Here is a 24,341-nt window from a genome sequence, read left to right as displayed (position 1 = left end):
GTCCATTACATAACTTTTTTACTTCAGTATTTTACTCTACAAAAGAGATCAAAGGAGGAAAGAAAAGTGTGCATTTTTAGCTTTCCTCCCCTGAATCTCTGGTGATGCCCTGGGCCTATCTTTCTGCTGCTGCCTCTGGCTCTTAGGGTCTCTGAAGGGGTATATGAATCAGACCAGCCAAACTAGCCAATCAACCAAGAAGATTTGGTTCAGTCTAATCCTAAATAGGTGATTCATCTTTGTCTCGTCAGTGTTCAGTATGGAATCTGGGATAATGGCTCTGCCCCCATTCCCAACAGCTCATCTTCCCATGGTAGTCATCTCTTCCACCCCACTCTGTTGTGCTCAATGGACTTCAAAACACGATAAACAAGATCCTGTACTCTCATAGGCAACCTCTTCACAAAATGCTTCCTTCCTGTGATACCTGTCTCCTCTTCAAGCAAGTTGTTTCTCTCATATCCTTCTCAACTTGAAACTGCTACTTCTTTTACACCCAAGTTCCATGGGTGTGAGGGGTAGAGGGAGCGTTCATCTAGCTAGTCATTCCCTGACTTACTATGATTTCTTACCATCTCCTACAAAACCCAGCTCTAACATACTCCTCCCCTCTTCATCACTACTGTTTATCTTTTACATTTTAGGGTAGGAGTTCTTCAACTGGCGTCTACAGACCTCTAAGGGGTCTGTGGGTAGAATTCATAATGTCCATGAATTTGGACAGGACAAAAACACATCTTTTTCACTAAATTTTAACTAAAGTTTAGCATTCTCTTTAGGTGCAAACGTTGGTAACACTCTACTGTAATTTTAGCACTACCCAAGATTTCATAATCAATAGAAATCACTGATATTTTTGTTTCCTATTATAGTTCAGCAAATATCTCAAAACAACATTTATACTCACCAAACTTTTAAGTTATGATACTTATTAGACCTGCTTATAGGTATTGTTATTTCAGGAATTAAAAGAAGTACATGAATTGTTAAATCACAATTTAAAAATATTTCAGTATTAACTATATTTTAGTATAATTGGTGTATTTTAGGCATTTAAAAATGTTATTTTGAAAATGAGCCCATAGCCAAAACCGGTTTGGCTCAGTGGATAGAGCGTCGGCCTGAGGACTGAAAGGTCCCAGGTTTGATTCCGGTCAAGGGCATGTACCTGGGTTGCGGGCACATCCCCAGTAGGAGATGTGCAAGAGGCAGCTAATCGATGTTTCTCTCTCATCGATGTTTCTAACTCTCTATCTCTCTCCCTTCCTCTCTGTAAAAAATCAATAAAATATATTTAAAAAAAAAAAAAGAAAAAGAAAATGAGCCCCTAAGTCTCACTAAAGAGTCCTAAGGCACAAAGCAATCCCTGCTCTAGACAGTTCTTCATATTTATTTCAGTTAGTGACATGCATTATAAAGACAATAAAATAGGATAATTGGATAAAAGGTGACTCAGGGTTCAGCTACTTTAAACATAGTGATTAGGCTTCTCTAAGGATGTGACCTTTGAGCTGCAAAGATGAGAATGAGAGAGCCAAGGGGAATCTGGGAGAGGAGCATTTCAGGAAGAGAAATAACAAATGTAATGGTCCTGAAGCAAGTTTGAACAAAAGGAAGAAGGCAAGGGAGCTGGAGGCTAGTTAACAGAAGAAGAAGAATAAACTATTCACAATAGCCAAAAGGTGAAAACAGCCCAAATGTTCATCAGTTAATGGCTGAATAAACAAAATGTGGCATATCCATACAATGGACTATTAGCCATTTAAAGGAAGAAAGAAGGTTCTGACACAAGTAGCCACATGAATGAACTTGAAAACACCATGATAAGTGTAAGAAGCCAGTCACAAAAGGACTAATATTGTATGATTCCACTTATCTGAGTCCTAGAGTACTCAAATTCAGAGGAACAAAAAGTAGAATAGTAGTTACCAGTGGCTGAAGGGGAGGGAAATAGGGAGTGTTATTTAATGAATTTCCTTTTGGGTTGATGAGAATATTTTGGAACTAGGTAAAGGTTGGTGGTTGCATAACATTGTAAGTGTATTAAATGCCGTTTAATTGTTCACTTTAAAATAGTTAATTTTATATTATGTGAATTTCATCTTAATAGAAACAAGAATAATAAGAGATAAAGCAAGTAAAGCAGCAGGGAACAGGTCACATAGGGTCTTGTGGGTAAGGTATAGTAAGGTTTTTGTGGGGGGTTTTGCTGTGAATGGGGTCTTTTGTTTCATAATGTTTTCAAATTGGTTATTGTTGGTTGATCAAAAGTCTGTGGCTTGAACTAAAATACAGAGCAACCATCATTCAGAACCACCTGAAATCTAGCTGAATGGAAGTCCTACAACTAGAGAATTAAAGAAGAAAACACATTGAAACTGGAGACATAGCAGCTCTACCTAACACATAGAAACAAAGACAGGGAAGCAGCCAAAATGAAGAGACAAAGAAACATGTCACAAATAAAAGAACAGAAGAAATCTCCGGGAAAAGAATTAAATGAAATGGAAGCAAGCAAACTACTAGATACAGAGTTCAAAACAATGGTTATAGGGATGCTCGAGGAACTTAAGGGGAGCTTCAAGCGACTTAGTGAGACTTTCAAGGAAATTAGTGAGAACATCAAAGACATGAAAAGGGACTAGTCAGAAATGAAGAATATACTAACTGAAATGAAGAATAATTTACAGGGAATCAATAGTAGGGTAGAGGACACTGAGAATCAAAGCAATTTGGAATGGAAGAAGCAAAAAACACCCAATCAGAAGAGCAAAAAGAAAAAAGAATCAAAAAAAGAAAAAAGAATCCAAAAATATGAAGATAGTGTAAGGAGCCTCTAGGACAACTTCAAGTGCACCAATATGTGCCTCATGCTTGAAGGAGAAGAAAAGGAACAAAAAATTGAAAACCTATTTGAAGAAATAATGACAGAAAACTTCCCCATCTTGGTTAAAGAAATAGACATACAAGTCCAGGAATCACAGAGAGTCCCAAACAGGAGGAACCCAAAGAGAACCACACCAAGACACATCATAATTAAAATGCCAAAGGTTAAAGACAAAGAGAGAATCTTAAAAGCAGCAAGAGAAAAGCAGTCAGTTACCTACAAGGGAGTGCCCATATTACTGTCAGCTGATTTCTCAACAAAAACTTTGCAGGCCAGAATGGAGTGGCAAGAAATATTCAAAGTGATGAATACCAAGAACCTACAACCAAGATTACTTTATTCAGCAAAGCTATCATTCAGAATTGAAGGTCAGATAAAGAGCTTCACAGATAAGAAAAAGCTAAAGGAGTTCATCGCCACCAAACCAGTATTATATGAAATGCTGAAGGGTATTCTCTAAGAAGAAGAAGAAAAAGATTAAAAAAAAATACTAACAATAAAATGGCAATAAATACATACCTATCAACAATTGAATCTAAAATAAACGAACAAGGAATCTTATGAACAAAATAAACAGATGAATAAAATAGAGCCCGAGGCGTGGAAACATGGAACAAATGAATCTCAGAGGAAAGGGGGGTGGGCAGGAAGAGATTAACCAAAGATCTTATATGCATATGTGCATTACCCATGGACACAGACAATAGGGAAGGGATACCTGGTGAAGGCCTGGGGCAGGGCAGGATCTGGATAGAGGAGGGCAATGAAAAAAGGAGGACATCTGTAATACTCTCAACAATAAAGATAAAAAATTATAGCAGCACAAAAAAAAAGTCTATGGCTTTCTGCATGTTTATTTTAAAATTGGATACCTTACTGAACAATTGTTCATTAGAATTGTTTTCCAGTTGATTACTTTGGGTTTGCTAAACAGACATATTATAGAAAAATAATAATTTTATCTCTCAGTGAACACTTCAAATTTCATCATTCTTGATAATGTTGACATCCCTTCTTTTTAAAAAATATTTCTTTTTTAAAAATATATTTTATTGATTTCAGAGAGGGAGAGGGAGAGAGAGAGAAATAGAAACATCAATGATGAGAGAGAATCATTGATCAGCTGCCTCCTACATGCCCCCTACTGGGGATCAAGCCCACAACCCAGGCATGTGCCCTTGACCGGAATTGAACCTGGGAATCTTCAGTCTACAGGCTGATGCCTATCCACAGAGCCAAACCAGCTAGGGCACCAGTCCCTTCTTGAAACACTGTCCTCTGGCTTCACTGCCACCATTATATCCTACCTCTATAACTCTTACTTTCTCACTTACCCTACCTTGGCCTGTGTCTAAGCTTAATCGTGGACCACTTCTGTTGTCCTTCTACACATTACATGCCTATTATCCCTGAGTGGTCTCACTTACTCCCATGGTCTCGCTTATCATTGTCTTCCTACTACACTTCCTAGACACCTGGACATCATCTTAGTATCCTTCCTCCCCCATGTGCCAGTTCTCCACCAACACAGCCATCAGAGGCTTCCTGCTGGCAACCTGTAAGACCTGGTCACAGACACTGTACTTGAACACCGCCATCTTAGACAAAAAGCCAAGTTACCACAAGGTCAGGTCTTCTAGAACAATGCCAAAAGTGACAACAGCTAATTCACTCTATTACCATCCTTCCAGTCACCTCTTCTTCCTTCTGCACGCATCCCTCTATGGGCTCATCCTCCTGTAGCTCTCTTCTTTCAAAAACATTTCCACTGTGCCCTCTGAAATCCCTGTACCATGATAAAACAAAATTGCCTACATTTTTGCCATTCAGAGTACAAGAGTGTGGTTCTTGGACCAGTAGCATTAGTATCATCTGAGAGCTTGTTAAAAATGCAAAATCTCCAGTACCCAACACAGACCTACAAGATCAGAATTTGCATTTTATTAAACACCTCCAAAGCTTGCATACAACATTAAAGTCTGAGAAGTGCTGGCCTATATCATCTGCCTCTTTCTAGAACTTGCCTACCTTTTTCCCTTAATGGAAACCTCATTCTTCCCTGAGGACACCACAACCCTGAGGACACCGATACCTGGAAGCCCTCTTCAGTGTAGGCATCCCATTCTCCCACAATTGGGGTCACTAGGGTGGGCATTCACGGGGATCCTCAGAGCCACTTTTAGACTGAGACTGTTACTCCTCTACCTCAGTATAAAGCCCTCTCTTTATTTGAGACCTCTTCCATCTTCTTCTGGTAGCACCTGATCCATAGTCTTTCTCCCCATTCTGGGTGATTACAATGTGCTTTAGATAACCCATCAACCTTCAACCTCTTAATTCCTTGATTGCCTCAACTTCACAACCTTTAGCTCCTTCTACTTCAGCCACCTACACACCTTACCACTAGCCATATCAGTTTCACCCGACATACTAGTACTCTCTCTAATACCCCACTATCTGACCACAACCTCACATTTTTCCAGCTCTCTTTTGCTTTCGATCCTCTTAAACCTGATCTTTCACTCCATAGAGTCCTCTGGTACCTTGACCTCTCCTTTATCTCACAAGATATCAGCCTCTTCCTGGCCTCATCGTTTTTCTTGGCCCAGGATCAACCCCATAATTGATTACCTGAACCACTTTTTTTAAAAAATATATTTTATTGATTTTTTTTACAGAGAGGAAGGGAGAGAAATATAGAGTTAGAAACATCGATGAGAGAGAAACATCGATTAGCCGCCTCCTGCACATCTCCCACCGGGGATGTGCCCGCAACCCAGGTACATGCCCTTGACCGGAATCAAAACTGGGACCCCTCAGTCCGCAGGCCAACGCTCCATCCACTGAGCCAAACCGGTTTCGGCAGAACCACTTTTTTTTTTTTTTACCAACAACCTCATTTCCATTGTATCCCGCCTTCTATCCTACTTCCCTAGCAAAACTGCTGTGCTGAACAAATTTTAGTATCTGCTCTCTCTGCTCCTACACCACTGCTGCTGAAGTTGGCTAGAAGCAATCACAAAACTGTAGGTCTTGGCACCACTACAAATTCATGGCCTCCAACCTCTCATGGGCCTTTAGAGCAACATGACAATCCATTTACTCAGCTTTCATTGGCTCCCTTCCCATTGCCTTCGTGGACCATTCCAAATTTTTACTACTTTCCTCAAGCTCCAAAACATATTAATAACCCCTTCACTCTCACAAGATGGTTTTACCTCCTGTTTTACCAATAAAATTGAGGCCATCAGGCTCACACTACCCCAACTTCCTGCCTCACTCCCTCCCCTCTAAAAATGAATCAACTCTTCCTGGTTTCTCTTTAGTCTCTGAAAATGAAGGGACGCTCATCCTGTCCAAGGCCCATTACCCCTGTGCAGTTGATCTCATTCCTTTCATGCTCTTAGAACCTTATTTTGTCTATAAGCTCCTCACCTCCTATTGACTCCTTCTTCTCAACTTATAAACATACTCGAGTCTTCTCTCATCTCCAAAAAAAAATCCCCTCAACCTAATCCTCCTCAACCACACATTTCTCTCCATCTACTCCTCTGTCTGTTTTTTCCTTTAACAGTCAAGTTTGTTTTCTGCCACTGTCACAGAGCCTGGCCTACAATAGGTGCTCAATAAATATTTAATGGGTGGATGGAAATGTTTTTTTAAAGAATAATCTATTCTTTTTTATTTTTTCTTGATTTGAGAGAGAAGAAGCGGGAGAGAGACAGAGAGAAAAACAGAGATAAGGACAGAGATATCGATGTGTTGTTCCACTTATTTACACATTCATTGGTGTTTCTTTTTTTTAATAATAAGGTGGGGGTTTTTTAAAATATATTTTACTGATTTTTTACAGAGAGGAAGGGAGAGGAATAGAGAGCTAGAAACATCAATGAAAGAGAAATATCGATTAGCTGCCTCCTGCACACCCCCTACTGGGGATGTGCCTGCAACTAAGGTACATGCCCTTGACTGGAATCGAACCTGGGACCTTTCAGTCCGCAGGCCAACGCTCTATCCACTGAGCCAAACCAGTTAGGGCTGGTGTTTCTTTTATATGTCCTGACCAGGGTTGAACCCAAAACCCTGGTGTATTAGGATGATGCTCTAACCAACTGAGCTACCTGGCCAGGGCTTAATCTATTCTTTTTAAAAATTTACTTCTCATTCACTGCTGAACACATTAGAGACATTTTCTACCCTCATCGGCATCCTAGTTAACACATTAATTGAATACTTTTGGTTTTGAATGATGGAAATTTAGAAGTATTGTCTTTAGTGCTTTATTTTTCCCATCAATGTATATATCATCCATTCATCAAATATATACTGAATACTCACTACATGCTAGCTGGCTACCTGTATTCATTCTACAAAATGTCAAGACGTAGTTGAGCCATTTCTGATCACATTCTCTCCCCTCTCAGCAACCTCCACCCTACACTCCACCAGGCTTGGCCAATTGCTACTCTTCCTATTCCTACAGCCCCCTTCCACATGCCTCTGTTATTATATTTAACACATTATGTAAAATTCGTATATGTATTTGTCTCCTCTTCTAAACTGCAAGTTCCTTAACTAAAGACTGCCTTATTTCTTAGTATCCCTGGCACTTGACACTGTACCTGTCACACAGTTGACATTTAGTATTTTATAAAGTGAACCAGATCCCCCACCTCAATTTGGTTACTAAGTCTTGTGGACTCTTTCTCTCACACCTGCCCCATCCTTTCGATTCTCAAAGCTTCTGCTCCTGTACAAGCCCTCATCATCTCGCCCATCCCGACCTTGTCTTCCCCTAGACATTGTTTTATCTCTTTTTTTCCCAGGTCAAGAAAGCTAAAACGAGTAGTCTACACCCACTTTATCTAATTCCTTTTTAAAAACTTCATTCTTTTTTATTTCTTTTTTTGTTACTTTCCATCTTTTTTATTTTCTTTATTGATTAAGGAATTACATATGTGTCCTTATCCCCCATGCCTTCCTACCCCCAGCTCATGCCCTCAGCCCCCTATTGTCTGTGTCCATTGTTTATGCTCATATGCATGCATACAAGTCCTTTGGTTGATCTCTCCCCCATACCCCCTCTCCTTTATTTTTAATGATGCAAGCAATACATGTACTTATTCTCCCCTCCTCAGAGGTAATACTATTTTCAGTTTGTTGATGATCCTTGCAGACTTTTTTTATCCATTTACATACATACAGAGAGAGAGAGAGAGAGAGAGAGAGAGAGAGAGAGAGGTGGAGAGAATGTTTGCTGTTGTGTTGGGAAGGGGCAGACTTACACAAATGACATCATGATCATATCATCCTGCAACTTCTTTTTTTCACTTAACAATATGCCCACATTTTTGGGGCATATAGATCTACCTCCTTCTTTTCAACTGCCAAATACAAGTCCATGGTATGGTTGTATCATAATTTATTTAGTTGCTCTATTGGTGGAAATTTAGACTGTTTAAATTTTATAAATTCCATAACAAATGTTATAGTGAATATCCTTTTTGTATGCTTTTCATGAACATGTGCAACTGTTTCCCTAGGTTATACACCTAAAAATGGAACTTCTGGATCACAAGGTATTCACATTTTACATTTTAATAGATTCTGCCAAACTTGCCCTCCAAAAAGCTGCATAAATTTATAGTCCCAGCAAAATGAATGAAATTACCTGATGTTAGTGGATATATTTTTATCTTTAATTTTTGCAAATCTGATGGTTGAAAAAATGTTCAGTGTTCCATTTTGCATTTCTCTAATCACTGGTGAAGTCAATAGAGCATTATTTCATATTTTGATTGGCCATTTGTATTTCCCTTCTGTCAATGACCGGTTTATTTCTCATTGAATTGTAGAAGCTTTTTACATTTTATTTATTTTTAAAAAAAATATTTTTATTGATTTCAGAGAGGAAGGGAGAGGAGAGAGAGAGAGAAACATCAATGGTGAGAGAATAAATGACCAGTTGCCTCTTGCACACTCCACACTGGGGATGGAGCCCATTGAGCCCGCAACCCAGGCATGTGCCCTGACTGAAAATCAAACCGAGACCTCCTCATTCACAGATCGATGCTCAACCACTGAGTAACACCAGCTGGGAGCCCTTTTACATTTTAGAAAGATCATTTGTCTGTTATATAGGTTACAAATATTTTCTCCCAATTTGTACTTTGTTCTTACTTTTATTTATGGTATATTTCAATATACAAAAGTTTTTTTTGTTTCAATGAATTTACATTTGTCAGTCTTTTCTTCTATAACTTTTGGATTTTGTGTTACGATTAGAAAAGCCTTCTATACTCCCAAAGTTATAAAATATTCCTCTACATTTTCTTCTTATATTTTTAGAACTTGTTTTTAATCCAACTGGAATCTATTTTTGTAAATGATGTTTGTGTGGGAAGGTCTCTTCTTATTTTTTCCTAATGGATGGCTTATTTTCCCAGCGCATTTTCTTGAATAGTCAATTCTTTCCTTGATGACTTCCTTATGCTAAATTTCCATATACACATGACTTTGATCTTGGAGTCACTTTTCTGTTCTATTACTCTTTTTGCTATTCTGACGCTTTTACTTCCTTATCTCCCATTCAGTCACAGCAATCTAGCTTCTACCCACAATTTCCCTGGAATTATTATTCCTAAATGTGTTAATGACCTTCTTGTTACCAAACCCAATGGATATTTTTCAGTCCTTATCTTCCTGGACACCATTTATCATTTCCTCCCATATGCTACATGATATAATTCTCCCTTGGTTCTTCTACCAATAACAGTCATGATTATAACAATATCTTCTGTTCATTAGTTACTCTGTGCCAGGCACTGTTTAAGCTTTTCATATGCCATACATATCAACTATGCCTCACCACAACCCTTTAGGGTAGATAGTAGTATTATCATCACCCTCACTTTACAGGTGAGAAAACTGAGGCATAGAGAATTTGTGTCTTATGATAGTGTAAGCCCTGACAGTTTTCTTTTTCTCTTTTGTAATACAAGTGCCTGACTTGAGTTTTGATTGCCAAGGCATCCACTTCAAAGTTGGCTATCTGAATAAACACATCACCAGCCACTTAAAGATGGAGAGCTAGGCTACTCCCACCTCTGCCTTAAACTCCTTTGTTTTAGGGATCTTGGTTCATTTCCATTACTGAGCTTTTGGACCACTAGTTTTTTTCTCTTCCCACACTTTATTTTATTATTATTATTATTATTATTATTATTTTAAATCCTCACTCGAAGATATTTTTCCATTGATTTTTAGAGAGAGTGGAAGAGAGAGGGAGAGACAAAGAGAAACACCGATGTGAGAGAGACACATCAGTTGGTTGTCTCCCGCATGCCCCCAACCAGGGCCAGCAGCCTGCAACTGAGGTAGTGCTCTTGACGGAATAGAACTTGGGACCCTTCAGTCTGCAGGCTGACGCTCAATCCACTGAGCCAAACTGGCTAGGGCTCTTCCCCCACTTTAAATTCCTGCTCCTATGTTTTAAATTCACCAGTAAAGACTGAGCCGACAAAACCTTAGCCCCAAACCCTCAACCTCAATCAAAACAGAATCCCAGGCCCATGTGCTCCCTCTCTTTCTCACAGTGTGGCCAGTATGCCCTGTGCTTTCCAGGACCTGTGAGTAATAAACCTCCCACGCACACACACCCAAAGTTTCCCAGTGGTTAATGCAGAGGGTGTCTTCCAATCACAATAAGAATCACTAGGGCCTATCTGACCACAACACCACTGGAGCTGAGGCTGGCACAAAACACTTGTCCAAAATCCCTGGGCTAATTAGTGGCAAAATGAGATTTGAATCCAGGTCTGTCTGAGACCAAAGCCTAAATTCCTAAGCCTATGCCCCTCTCCAGCCAGTCCTTTTGTCTCCCTCTTGGGTTCCTTTTGCTCCAGAATCTTTTCAATGGTGACTTTTTCCAGGAAAAATAAATGATGGCATTCATCACTGTCCCTCTGTTTATCTGTGCACCCTGAGTAAAGCAGGCATTCTGATGCTCTATTTCCATGTAGTTGCACTGACATCTCTATACCCAAATGGCCCTATCTATATGGAGAAAACATTGGGGTTTTTAAATTACAAATCCCTGGAGTTTACTCCACCTCTGCTCTCCAGCCATTTCAGGGAGGCTTTTCATTTCTACTTATTTTTTAAAAAATATATTTTTATTGAAGAGAGAGAGAGAGAGAGAGAGAGAGAGAGAGAGAGAGAGAGAGAGAAGCATCAATGGTAAGAGAGAATCATTGATTGGCTGCCTCCTGCACGCCCACACTGGGGATCGAGTCCCCAATCTGGGCATGTGCCCTGACCGGGAATGAAACGGTGACCTCCTGGTTCCTAGGTTGATGCTGAATCACTGAGTCACGCCAGCCAGGGTCATTTCTACTTATTTTAGTTTCTATTGCAGGAGTCCTCCCTTATCCATAGGGAATACGTTCCAAAACTCCCAGTGGATGCCTGAAACCACAGATAGTACTGAACCCTATGTATACTGTGTTTTCTTCTCTACATACATACCTGTGATAAAGTGTAATTTATAAATCAGGCACAGTAAGAGATTAACAACAGTAACTAATAACAGAACAATTATTACAATATACTGAAATAAAAGTTTTGTGAAAGTGATGTCCTCTCTCTCAAAATATCTTACTGTACTGTATATACTAGACTCACCTTTTCACTTAAAGGAAGCACTTTACAGCTTCTCTTTGGCATATCCAAATTGCCAGCATCACTACTCTTGTGTTTTGGGGCCATTATTAAGTAAAATAAGGATTACTTGAACACAAGCACTGCAATACCGAGAGTCCATTTGATCACTGAGATGGCTACTAAGTGACTAATAGGAGGATAGCATAGACAGCTACCCTGAACAAAGGGAGGATGTGCTCATGGGCAGGAGGGAGTGGAATGATGCAAGATTCCACCATACTACTCTGATGGTGTGCAATTTAAAACGTATGAATTGTTTATTTCTGGAATTTTCTATTTAATATTTTCAAATCATGGTTGACTGCAGGCAGCTGAAACCGCAGAAAATGAAACCACAGATCAGGGGGACCACCGTATTCGATTTTGTATAAGTATGTATCTACACTAATAAAAGAGAAAAATGGTAATTGGCGTACGACGATACCCTTTTCATTGGCTAATCAGGGCTATATGCAAATTAACTGCCAACTATGATTGGCAGTTAACTGCCAACAAGATGGTGGTTAATTTGCATATGTAGGCACAATGCAGGGAGGCGAAAGGGAAAGCAGGAAGAAGCCCCCTGCCACTGACAGTGATCGGAAACCCAGGGGGGAGCTAAGAGCTGGGGGGCAGGGCAAAGGCGGCCCTAGGGCCGCCTTTGCCCTGCCCCCCAGCCATGATCGGAGAATCAGGCGCCTTTGCCGCCCTGGCCAGTGCTAGCAGGAAGTAGGGGTGGAGCCAGCGATGGGAGCTGGGCATGGTCGAAGCTGGCAGTCCCGGGAGCTAGGGGTCCCTTGCCTGGGCCTAAAGCAGAACCCACAATCGCGGGGCCGCTGCAGCTGCGGGTCCCCGCTGCCCGGGCCAGACGCCTCGGCTAGAGGCGTTAGGCCTGGGCAGGGGCGGAGCCTGCAACCGCGGGGAGCTGGGGGTCCCCTGCCCAGGCCTGACACCTCTGCCGGAGGCCTCAGGCCTGGTCAAGGGGCCGATCCGGTGATTGGTGGTCGGAGGGTGATGAGGGTCAACTCCTCTGGCCGAGGCATCAGGCCTGGGCGGGGGGCGGAGCCGGGGATTGGGGGGATATGATGGTCCCCTTGCCCAGGCCTGAAGCCTGGGTCAGAGGCGTCAGGCTTGGGCGGGGGGTGGAGCAAGCGATCAGAGGGAGATGGGGGTCCCCTGCCCAGGCATGATTCCTCTGGCGGAGGCATCAGGCCTGGGCAAGGGGCCGATCAGGTGATCAGAGGGTGATGGGGGTCTACGCCTCTGGCTGAGGCATCAGGCCTGGACAAGGGGCAGAGCCAGCAATCAGAGGGGGCTGGGGCAGAACCAGTGATGGGGGGAAATGAGGGTCCCCTGCCCAGGCCTGACACCTCTGTCAGAGGCGTCAGGCCTGGGCAAGGGGCCGATCCTGCGATTGGAGGGTGATGGGGGTCAACGCCTGAGGGCTCCCAGTATGTGAGAGGGGGCAGGCTGGGCTGAGGGACACCTCCCCCCCCCACCCCGTGCACGAATTTCGTGCACCGGGCCCCTAGTCATATTTATAATCAGGAAATACAATTAAGATGATACAAATATAATGGGAGTAGATTAGCCTCTAAGGTGTTGTATCAGTTCAGTCCTCCCAAACCACCATCAAGACGTTTTCCAATGTTAGATCTGCTGAATGTATGTTACCGAGAACTGAAAGAAATTTAACCGAGAACTTGAGCGATGTGCAGCTGAGATTAAGCATTCGTATTGTGACCTGAATATCCCCGTTCCAGAGCGTCTAATTCATTCTCAACCAAATAAGATTAGCACAAAAAACAAGCCTATAAAAAGCAGAGATGTCCTTTGTTTAGAATTTTAAATGGAAAACAGAAAGCAGTTCAATTTTTAAGAAACTAAATATATTTATTCAGTCCAGCCAGTGTAGCTCAGTGGTTGAGCGTCGACCTATGAACCAGGAGGTCACGATTCGATTCCCCATCAGGGCACAAGCCTGGGTTGTGGGCTCGATCCCCAGTGTGGGGAGTGCAAGAGGCCGCCAATCAATGAGTCTCTCTCATCATTGATGTTTCTATCTCTTTCTCCCTCTCCCTTCCTATCTGGAATCAATAAACATATATTTTAAATATATTCATTGTAAGGAAATAAGAATGGCTGTTGTAACTTGAAGGAAGAAATAGAAGAATTTGGGATTCAGTTCATCTAAGAAGCAACAGAATCCTGAAAGAATGAGCAGAGACTGCTCAAAATGATAAATGGCCTTGTCTGGGATGAGCACATGTGATAACCATGTAACTTCCAGTTAAATGCAGATGGTGCCTGACCCCCATTCCTGGCCCTAGCCCACATCACATCCTCATCTCTGAGCTCTCCCCACCCCTCGTTCACACACCATTAGAAATACCTCAGACCTCCTCTTATCTCTCTGCTTATTCCTGAACTGTCTCTTTTAGGATGTCTTTTCCTCCATCTGCTCACTTAACAGCCTAAGGTTTTCATCTTTAGCCTAGTGTTCATCTCGCTCAACTCTGATCCCTAAGTGATCTTACATGAGTCTGCAGTTAAAATCTCTATTTCCGGGCTAGACCCTTTCCTGACCTCTAACCCTGTATATTCAGCTGCATACCACTGAAGGTCATCAAGTGTCTTCATGGTCCACAGACAACTCAAACTCAACATGTCCAAAACAGAAGTGATTCCTTTAAAAGTGTATCCTCTCTTACTGAATTCTGCCACCATTTGTCTACTCTTCAAAGCCGGAAATCTGTCCCCTCATCCTATCTCAGCACCTGATATAACTCTGGCCTAGTGCGATTGGGCCAGTAATCTCCTAATTGATCTTCCTACTCTCCAGTTTATCTCAAAGTACCTTCTTCAAAGGCCAATCAGATGACATCATTCTATTCTAAAAACCATTCAATGGCTCCACATAGGCAGTTCTGTAAATCCCTCTAGGACTTGGCACCTGTTAGTCTTCAGGATCATCTCCTTTACTTTTCCCAGCTTATCCCAGCACTAGCTCAGGGGCAGACTCGGGTTTGTTTGTTTGTTGTGGAGTCTTAAGCTTATATGATTTGAAGGGCCCTCCAAGAAAGATAATATAATATTATGACTAAAAATTAGTTACCTGGCCTTGAAAGGGAACTGTGTAAGTGAGGGCCCTGAAGCTTAAGTTTCATTAACTTCACAGTAGCTCTGCCTCTGGTCTGGCAAAGAGAGCAAGCTTCAGTTCCCTAGAATATACCATAATCTTCTACATCTCTGCCTTTGTACAAGCAGTTACCCTTGCCTGGAATGCCCTTCCCTCCCTGCCCTTATCCGTCTGGCAAAACAATTCATTCTTCAAGGGTCAGCACAGGGACACCTCCTATGTGAAGGCTTCCCTGACCTCCCCACGTGGAATTGACTGTTCTCTCCTTTGGGTTCTCATTGTAATTTGTCCTTTACCTCCTTGTACCTTGTTCTTTACAGAGCATATCACTCAACTGAATTGATTTGTTTAAAACCAGCCTTCCCCGTGAGTGCCTCAAGGGCAAAGACAAGGTCATTCCTTTTCAGATTGTCAGAGCACAGAAGTACCTGACACAAGATGGGAGCTCAGTAAATGTCTGCTGAATGGAATGGAGACCTCATCCATGCGTACTAGAAAGACACCCTTCTTTTGGCAAAATGTGTAGAGTAGAAAAGTTGCTGTACACAGGGACCCTGGGTGGAGGTGGCACTTATGAGGGATCTGCTGCCTGCCTATACCATTCTGAGAAGAGATCTAGGCTGGACCATGACATCTGTGGTCTCTCAAGACTGTTGTGGTGAGCTATTTCCCATGGCCTCCCACCAGCCTCCCACCCCACCCCCGTCCTTACCTGTCCTCCTTGTTGATCTGGTCCCCAAAGCCCACCGTGCTAACAATTGTGAGCTTTAGCCCCACGTGGCTCTCCTGGAGGTCATAGGTATTGGACCGAAGCTGGACACCTGGCTGTGTGTGGGTGGCTGGCTCCCCCTCGAACTTAGTGTTGAACAGGGTGTCCATGAGGGTGGACTTGCCCAAACCTGTCTCTCCTGAAAAGCAAAAGGATAAATTATGGTCCATTCACATAGTGACTGTGAAGCCATTCCACATCATGTTTTGGATGCATATTCATTGACATGGGAAAGTGTACATGATAAGACACTAAGTGGACTGTTTGATCTCAATTAAGTGAAAAAAATGAAAGGAACTGCATCAACATATTAGCAGTAGTCATCTCAGGATATTGCAATTGGAGTAATTTTCCTTTTATTCCTCATTTTTTTTGTTATGTGAAAATTGAGTACACATTGTTTTATAGTTAGAAAAAGAAACTGTTCTAGGCAATGATTGGAGAGGTAGAGTTATGCCTAGAAAAAGACTGGAAGGAAATACAATATATTCTTACCAATGGGTATGTGTGAGTGGTGGGGTTATATGTGGTTTTCATTTCTTTCTTTATGCTTTTCTCTACTTTCCAAACTTTCTGTGAGGAACATGTATAGCTTTAGTAATAAAAATTAAAAGCTTATGTTAAATTTTAAAAGAAAGGTACAGCAGTCTCTCATCAAATAACTATCCCCTCAGTCCCCATGTCACCTCCCGGCCAGGACCAGAGTGCTCTGCCGATGATGCCCGAATGAATGTGTGTCCCAGTGGGGAGACTGTGTGGCCTTCGGCTTCTCCTCCCAGGGGGTTGAGCAGGTTTGGGAGGCTATTTCTGGAAGACCGAAGGAACTCAAGCCACTGCCATAAGCCAAGGAGTGTTCAGGGAATGAGACATTGGAGGGAAGCTGGTGGCATGGGAGTTAGGCCAGATGTTAAGCCACAAGCTGGGCTGGGTATGACAGCTGTTTACAGTCTCTTTGAATCCAGGCTGTTTTTGGGTCCCTGCCCCAAGCAATTCAGGAATACAAGATTCAGTAGTTAATTACCTTGGATTGCCTTTGACTACCTAGACTACCCTGCCATTCTGTTATCATCACCCCTCTTCTTCCCTCTCCCTCCCAACTGCTGAGATGTGAGTGTTGACTGTCTTTATAGTCAAGAGCGGTTTACACTGTGCAAATCTTGACCTGGCAAATCCCCCCTGTGACTGACAGCACATACTAGTATCTGCAAGGCAGTCCAGGACTAGGGTTAGGGCTGCCTAATTGCAAATGGTCCGTCTCCCCTCCACCCTCTGGGTGCATCTAGCTTTGGATCTTCCATGCCTCTTTTCTCCCAACTATGAATGCAAGAGGTGCTTTTTAAAATATCTGTTGATGAGAGCTTCTGTGTGTGGAGAGATGAGAGGGAGAGAGAGAGAGAGAGAGAGAGAGAGAGAGAGAGAGAGAGAGAACAAGGAGAACATTCAATTCAGCCAGCTACCCGGCCCCCCAGCCCAATTCCATAGCCAGGCCTGACTAATGGGGTTGATTGTCAGGGTGCAGGAAAATGGTTCCTCACACAGATCATATTTCCACCCAGGGCCTGCTATACCTATTAGCAGCAAAGATTCTCCCAGAAGAGGCCCCTTTGTTCCTCCCCAAAGAAACAGGAAGCATTTGGGTCCCAAGAAAAATGTGGTGAGGTGAGGCCTTTGCAATGGGAGGTGACAGACTTGGCCAAGCAATGGAATGTATCACCCCCTCCCCGCCCAAGGGTGGGGAGCAGCTAACTGCAAATGGGGCCAGCACCTCTGAGGTGGAAACACAGGGTGGCTCCCACACCCTAACTCGCCTTCCCTCTGGGCACTGAGGTTCAAGCTACATTTTAGCCTGGCTTTGTACATTCCCATCTCCACCCCCTCTTCTGTTCCCTGAGCTCTTTGTTGAATGCCTGGCAACAACTAAAGAGTGGTGGGTCCTGCCTCCCCAACACCCAGAGCTGGCTCCCTGGCTCTCTGATCCAAAGGGTTCTCAGAGAGCAGGGAAGGGGACAGCTTCCTGTACTCCAGAGAGTGCCTAGCTCGGCTCACACAGGCCTCAGGACCAGGACTACAGGGTGAGGGGCCCACCCTGTTTGCACAGCTGAAGAAACAGAGGCCTGCAGGCAGGGCAGGGCAGCAGGGAGTGGCAGCAGGGAAAATGACCATCCGAATACCTGCCAGCACAAAAAGGCTGTGGAAACTGTATTCCCAAGGACGAATGTCTGGAAGAAAAGAACCCATGGGTGTCTAGGGAATCGTGATAAACGCAACATGAGAAGAGGACAGAAAATCAAGTGAGCTGTCCCATGGCTATTGAGTGCCCCCATTCCAGCTTTCCCATCAATGTGGAGCCTGGGGGTGGATAGAGTAGGTCCTCTCTCTCAATGGCTGGCACAGCCTCAGCCTGAGCCTAGGAAGATGTCCCCTCCCATGCTGCCCTGGGCTTAGTATTGAGTGGGAGGGAGGGCACATGTGGCCAAATTCAGATCAGGTCAGCATATTCCACACCCCTGCAGGAAGGTGGGGCTTGGCAGTTAGATTCCAGTAGGAAACCTGAGGAGTCCCTAGGGGTCAATTTCTCTCTCCTCCTCCCTCCTCATAACTGAGCAGGGTTTAACCCTTTTAAAGTCATCACCATCAGCCAGGAGGATTTCAAGTCACTGCAAATAGTATTCTGGAAACACTAGATTTTTTAAAAAATTAAAAAAACTCCACATACTATGAAATATGCTTTTTCAAACTATACTCACTGGGATAGTCCAATGTTGACCTCTGTATGCTGAGTTAAAAACCACTGTAACAGCCCTGGCCGCTGTGGCTTCGTTGGTTGGAGCGTTATCATATACACCAATGGATGGCAGGTTCAATTCCCAGTCAGGGCACATACCCATGTTTCAGGTTTGATCCCTGACTGGGGCAATGATTGAGGTCTCTCACATCAATGTCTCTCTCTCTCTTCCTCTCTCTAAAATTAATTTTTTAAATGTAAAAAAAAAATGTAGCCCTTTTCTTCATCTGCTGCTAGTATTTGTATCCTCTGGCACCTGTGCAATGAAGTCCTTGCCAGTGATGAAATGCAGAGCCCCAGCCATGTCATCACTAAATGAATGTGTGGCCTGAATGGAGCCCTTTCCCCTCTCTGGGCCTCAGTCTCCTTCTCCATAACACGATCAGGTTAGAGTAGTAATAACAGCTATCATTTATGGAGCACTTACTATGTGCCAGGCACTGCTGTAAATATTTCGTATTTTCTTATTTTATCCCCCAAATGAGCCTATGAAGTAGATATTACTATCTGTCCTTAATTTACAGATGAGTTAACCAAGCCACTCCCTGGCGATGTGCATTTGCCCCGTTCTCAGCCTCTCTGCACCTGACCTTCCTCATCTGTATAATGTAAATGAAGTAACTGGCCCAGGATTACAAAGTAGTAAGTGGCAGAGTCAGCATGTGAATCGAGGCAGTGTGAACTTGGAACCCATGCTTATAACCAATATGCTCTAGTGCGGTGGTTGGCAAACTGCGGCTTGCGAGCCACATGCGGCTCTTCGGCCCCTTGAGTGTGGCTCTTCCACAAAATACCGACTGCTGTGCATGGCCCACGAAGTTTCAATCGCACTGTACGTGCGCACCCGCACGTGGTATTTTGTGGAAGAGCCACACTCAAGGGGCCAAAGAGCAGCATGTGGCTCGCAAGCCGCAGTTTGCCGACCACTGCTCTAGTGCATCCCATAGGCATCATATGTTGGCTCATTTGGTCATTCAGCAAATATTTACAAAGCCTCTAATAGGAGCCAGACAGCGTTTTAGGGGCTGGGGAATACAGCAGTGGACAAGAGAGCCCCAATCCCTGTTCACATAGAGCTCAGTCACATGGAACTAAAGTTTCTTCCAGCTCCAAATGATGGAATAAACCCAGAGAAACATCCCTGAGTTCAAAAGGGAGGAGTCCAAAAGGAAGCTCTCCAGGAACTCCAGTTGGCCAAGGGAGCCTGTGGACAGGGACAAGGTCATGCCTGGCTTTGTGACCTTGATTTTTTCTCCTTCCTGATCTGGCAGAGCAAACTGCTGTACAGGAGCCAGCTTGCCCAGCTTCCTGCAGCTCTTCCCAAGTCCATGTGCAGTGACGACAGGTTGGCAGCAAAAAAAAAACCAAAAAAAAACAGCTATGGTGGGAATAATGACACAACGGAAATGCTGCACACCATGGCAATTTTCTCCTGAGCACAGATGGTGAAACACTGATGAGCACACCGCTGCTGGCAACTTGTCTTTCCCAATTGACCCCTGACCTTGATAGAATGCTAGCTGCCCTTCCCCTCCTCCTTTAGTGAACCTCAATCCTGTTTCTCTTGTATGCTTTTTTCCAAGTTCGACAGACTCCAGTTGTGACTGGAATCCTGAGCAGCTTCAAAGTAAATATTATCATTATGACTCTCTGTGCTCCTCGCAGGCATTACTGTTGCTGGCACATTCGGAGGGCTGAGTCGTTTTGGGGCTCTTTCCCAGCAGAACATTTGTATTGCTGTCTCTGGCGGCTCCTCTGAGGCCTCCTGCACTATATCTAGGATCATGGGATCCTAGCAATTTGCAAAGCTAAGCAACCAGTAGATATTTTTTATTAGGAGAGAAGAACATAATCAGTAATTATTATCAACCCTAGAGAATTTGTTGAGGAGGAGTCTCTTTTTGTTGTTGTTGTTGTTGTTAATCCTCACCTGAGGTTATTTTTCCATTGATTTTTAGGGAGAGTGGAAGAGAGAGGAAAAGACAGAGAGAAACATTGATGTTAGAGAAGAAACACATCAGTTGGTTGCCTCCTGCACAAGCCCCAACCAGGGCCGAGGCCAGGGAGGAGTCTGCAACCAAGGTATGTGCCCTTGACCGGAATCAAACCCGGGACCATTTGGTCCGCAGGCCGACGCTCTATCCACTAAGCAAAACTGGACAGGGCTAGAAGGAATTTTAATATGCTCACACCAATATGCTTAGCCCTCTAAAAAAATAATCATTGTAGGTGCCATTTATTGGTATTCTGACATTTAAATTGGGCTCTGGATTCATAAAAATTATCTCTTCCAATCTCATTATACACACATGCACACATGTACATGACGGGTACCTACTCTGCTAGGCTTGGGCCTCTGTTCAGCAGCCCAGCACCAAGATAAATAAATACTGTGCTAAAAATACCCTGGGTCTCTGTTAATAATAGAAGCTAGTGCTACCATAATTTTACACTTAAACTGCCTTATTAGAAAAGAAAAGAAATCCTTTGGGGGAACATATTCTATGCCCAAACAGTCATTAAGGGAGTAAACCTGTCAGTTATGCACAGGCGGTAGGCAGGCGTGAAAGCATGGTCACTGAGTCCTGTAAGAGAAAAGATCACCTTCAGCAGCTAAGCTGCAAACCCTTTGCCAAGTCAGCAACAGCACCGAGCCCCATGGCTGAGCTGAGATTGCAGGCTTGGAGCCACTCTTAGCTGCTTGTGACCTTGGCCAAAATTGTGGGTTCTCTGAGCAATGACAGGGTCGCAAGCACAGTCAGAGAACAGAATGCATGAGTTGAAGGCTTTTGTGCATCAAGGATGAAGAATGAAATTAACTCAGTCCAGGCTGGTGCATTGAATGGTTGCACCTGCAGGGCTAAGAGGAGAGCTATTAGGGCAGCCATTTTATGAAACTTGACATTAGGGGAAAGAAAGAGACAGGGTGACTGCTTGGGGGTGAATGTCTCCTTCCTACCCCACCCCTCTTGGAGGGTCTGTCTCAGGCAGTTAAGCAAGGCTAGCCCAGCAGGTGCACGCTGAAGCATTCACAATTGTACAATGCCTAGGCTGGAACTCAAGGACAGGGGTTTACTATTTCTCCCACTTGTTTGCCATGACTTTGGCTGCCTCTCCCTCTGGGCTGTTGGGGAGCCTGTGACCCACATGTCCAATTATCCCACACGTCCGCCCTCAGAGAGCTATTCTTGTTTGCATGGCCTCCCTCCTGAAGCTTACTAGCCCACCCAATTGGTTGAAAGGTTGCTTGGTGTGGGTATGTCATTTCACTTCTCATCTCCTCAACTTCAGTACAGGTCATACAAAGCTCTGGAAGGAATGCCAAGAGAATCTAGTATGTTTGTGTGGAAATTTTTAGTAATCAAATATTACGTAAAATAAGTTGGCCATCAGCCAAAGATTGGAGAGATCTGGCAGCCCTCATATTACATGTGATAGCATTTCATCTTGATGTCAATCATCGTGACTTCTATTTATGTCGTATCCTTCTCCTAATAGCAACTAATCATAACCATCAGAGAATTTCTGGCATTTGATGAATTAACAGCCTAGATCAGGGGTGGGCAAACTTTTTGACTCGAGGGCCACAATGGGTTCTTAAACTGGACCGGAGGGCCGGAACAAAAGCATGGATGGAGTGTTTGTGTGAACTAATATAAATTCAAAGTAAACATCATTACATAAAAGGGTACGGTCTTTTTTTTTTTTTTAGTTTTATTCATTTCAAACGGGCCGGATCCGGCCCGCGGTCCGTAGTTTGCCCACGGCTGATCTAGACTCTAAGACCCATGATCTGAAATTTGTGAAGCACTTATTTTCATTTCATAGGTTCCAAAGCTGGTGTGTGGGGGGGAGCCATTAAGCTAGTGAGTGAGCTTAGCTGACAGCCTGTCGTCCATATTTAGAAGTGACTTTGTTGTGCTCCACTTGCCTTTGAGTGTGCAGTTATTCTCCTATAGAAAGTGATATGGAAGAGTGCTGGGGATGGAGGAGAAGAAAATGAATGACCTTGGTTAGAAAACTTTACATTAAAGAGTAAAATACCCAATTCAAGAGTGGCTCAACATGATCCTCAACATGAATGAGTTCCCCATAAGCTCTATACAAGAATAAGAAAAGGCAATTACCAGAGGTATTTGAGTGTTTCAACCAGCATGAAAACGGACTTTATTATGGTATTATACAATTATTAAGGTTTGGAAGTAGGTCAATGAAAATATGTAGGTATGCTCTACTGCACTGTGTAGTGAAAATTATATGCTATGATCGTGTTTGCAAATTTGGGATTTTTTAAGGTCTAAGGAGAGATTCTTAAAGAATGTCAAGGAACTTTTGTCCCTCATATTTGGTTGGTGCTTGAGTTTTTAAAATGCTTTTGTGTTCTCAGGACATGTTGCTAGCAGCAGTTAGAGAAGTAGAAGGCGGGACAATGGGTCAGCTAGATGTGGGTCCTTGTCCTTGCTCTGCCACTTATTCTGTGTTGCCTCAAGTAAGTCCTTATCCTCCCAAGCTTCTGGGTCTCCATCTGTTCAATGAGGATATGAATGCTACTCACTCTGCTCACTTCACAAAGCCCTGTTAAGGACCCAAATTGCTAATGTGGGAGTGTTTGAGAAGCATAATAAGTGGATCCTGTGGGCTTAACTCATTCATTCCTTTCATAAACATTATTGAACTCTGTGTGCAGAGATTAGCATATCAGAGGTGGCTAAGATGTGGTTTTCCACATTTGAGACTACAGGTCCAGACAGAGATATACTTAAAGGGAATAAAAGAACTTCGCACACAGCTATGTGGTCCCTGCATTTGAGTTCCAACTGTAGCAAGCATCGCAGGACTGCAGAGGAAACAGACGGACCAACCCACTACCCAGCAGCTGTATGCATCTTTCTGCAGCCATTACCTCCATCCCAATTCTGCCCTGGCTCCCATTTTCTGCAGTCAAAACAAACCTGACAGCAATAGCTGAGCCAGCAAGCTCTCTTGCAAAATTTCCACAGGGTATCACACAGCTCACTTTCCCTCAAAGTATGACCCCATATTCTGGTCTGACCAGCAGAAAATGTCATTACAGCCAGGTGTTTAAAAAAAAACAAGCAGAGGATAAAAGAAGAAAGCAGGGGGAGGGACACCCTTGCAAGAAGATCAGAATGACATACTATTTAACCTAATTACCTGCAAAGCCACATCCAGCTATTAAGTATCTATATTCTGTAATAGAAATTTCTGCTGTGAAAATACTCACCCACACACATGATGTTGAAGCAGAAGCCCTGGCTGACTGACTTATTCACCAACTGGTCCGGCAAGCTGTCAAACCCCACGTGTCCAGCCAGGGGGAGAGTTCGGCAACCTTCACCCTAATTTGGAAGGGGATGGAGGGGAGAAAATGAACATGTGCTCACAAGCAATCTGGGCCTCACTTCTCCATCCAAATAATATATGTGTTAGGAAGTAACATCCGCCCAGGCGCCTGTCACCATAGTTCCAGGCAAAGCAAACTACAGAGGTGCTTATAAGGGGTGGGAGGGCAGGGGCAGGAGATGAGACCGCTGGCTCCAGAGGTTCACAAACTTGGTTAAATTCTCAACTCACTTACAAGCTGGATAACCTCTCAGAAACTCCACTTCCTTCTCCGTCTGTCATATGAGATAATATTATTTATCTTACAGGTGATTGGGAGACTCAAATGTGCTCACACATGTAACAAACTTAGAACAATGCCTGGTACGTGCATACATGTTCAGTAAATATTACAAAGGGATTTGAATTACTCCTCTCTCTAGGGCATTTTGGGGATCTACAATGGTGGTACCATGTAGAGGTTAAGAGACTAAGCTTTGATAAAATATGGAAATAACCCGAATGCCCATCAATAAATGAGTTGATTGCCCTGACCGGTTTGGTTCAGTGGATAGAGCGTCAGCCTGTGGACTGAAAGGTCCCAAGTTCAATTCTGGTCAAGGGCATGTACCTTGGTTGCGGGCACATACCCAGTAGGGGGTGTGCAGGAGGCAGCTGATCGATGTTTCCCTCTCATCGATGTTTCTAATTATCCCTC

The 24,341-nt window shown here is 43.4% G+C and overlaps 1 protein-coding gene across 8 annotated transcripts in view; it reads right to left on the bottom strand.

Moving 5' to 3' along the window:
- SEPTIN6 (septin 6) overlaps window positions 1–24,341 on the bottom strand; it is a 75,345-nt gene that overhangs the window by 35,144 nt on the left and 15,860 nt on the right. For all 8 annotated transcript variants that reach the window (XM_059680175.1, XM_059680173.1, XM_059680171.1 and 5 more), the window contains exons 2-3: window positions 23,526–23,640; window positions 15,439–15,634 (exon numbers count right to left, since the gene is read on the bottom strand). In XM_059680175.1, the coding sequence (XP_059536158.1) occupies window positions 15,439–15,634; window positions 23,526–23,535 (206 nt within the window). In that variant the 5' untranslated portion in view covers window positions 23,536–23,640. The remainder of the gene's footprint in view (window positions 1–15,438; window positions 15,635–23,525; window positions 23,641–24,341) is intronic.

This window comes from Myotis daubentonii, chromosome X (assembly GCF_963259705.1).
Source record: "Myotis daubentonii chromosome X, mMyoDau2.1, whole genome shotgun sequence".
NCBI classification, from domain to species: Eukaryota; Metazoa; Chordata; class Mammalia; order Chiroptera; family Vespertilionidae; genus Myotis; species Myotis daubentonii.
The sequence above is the reverse complement of the archived record's forward strand: the minus strand, read 5'-3'. Positions and strand labels throughout refer to the sequence as shown.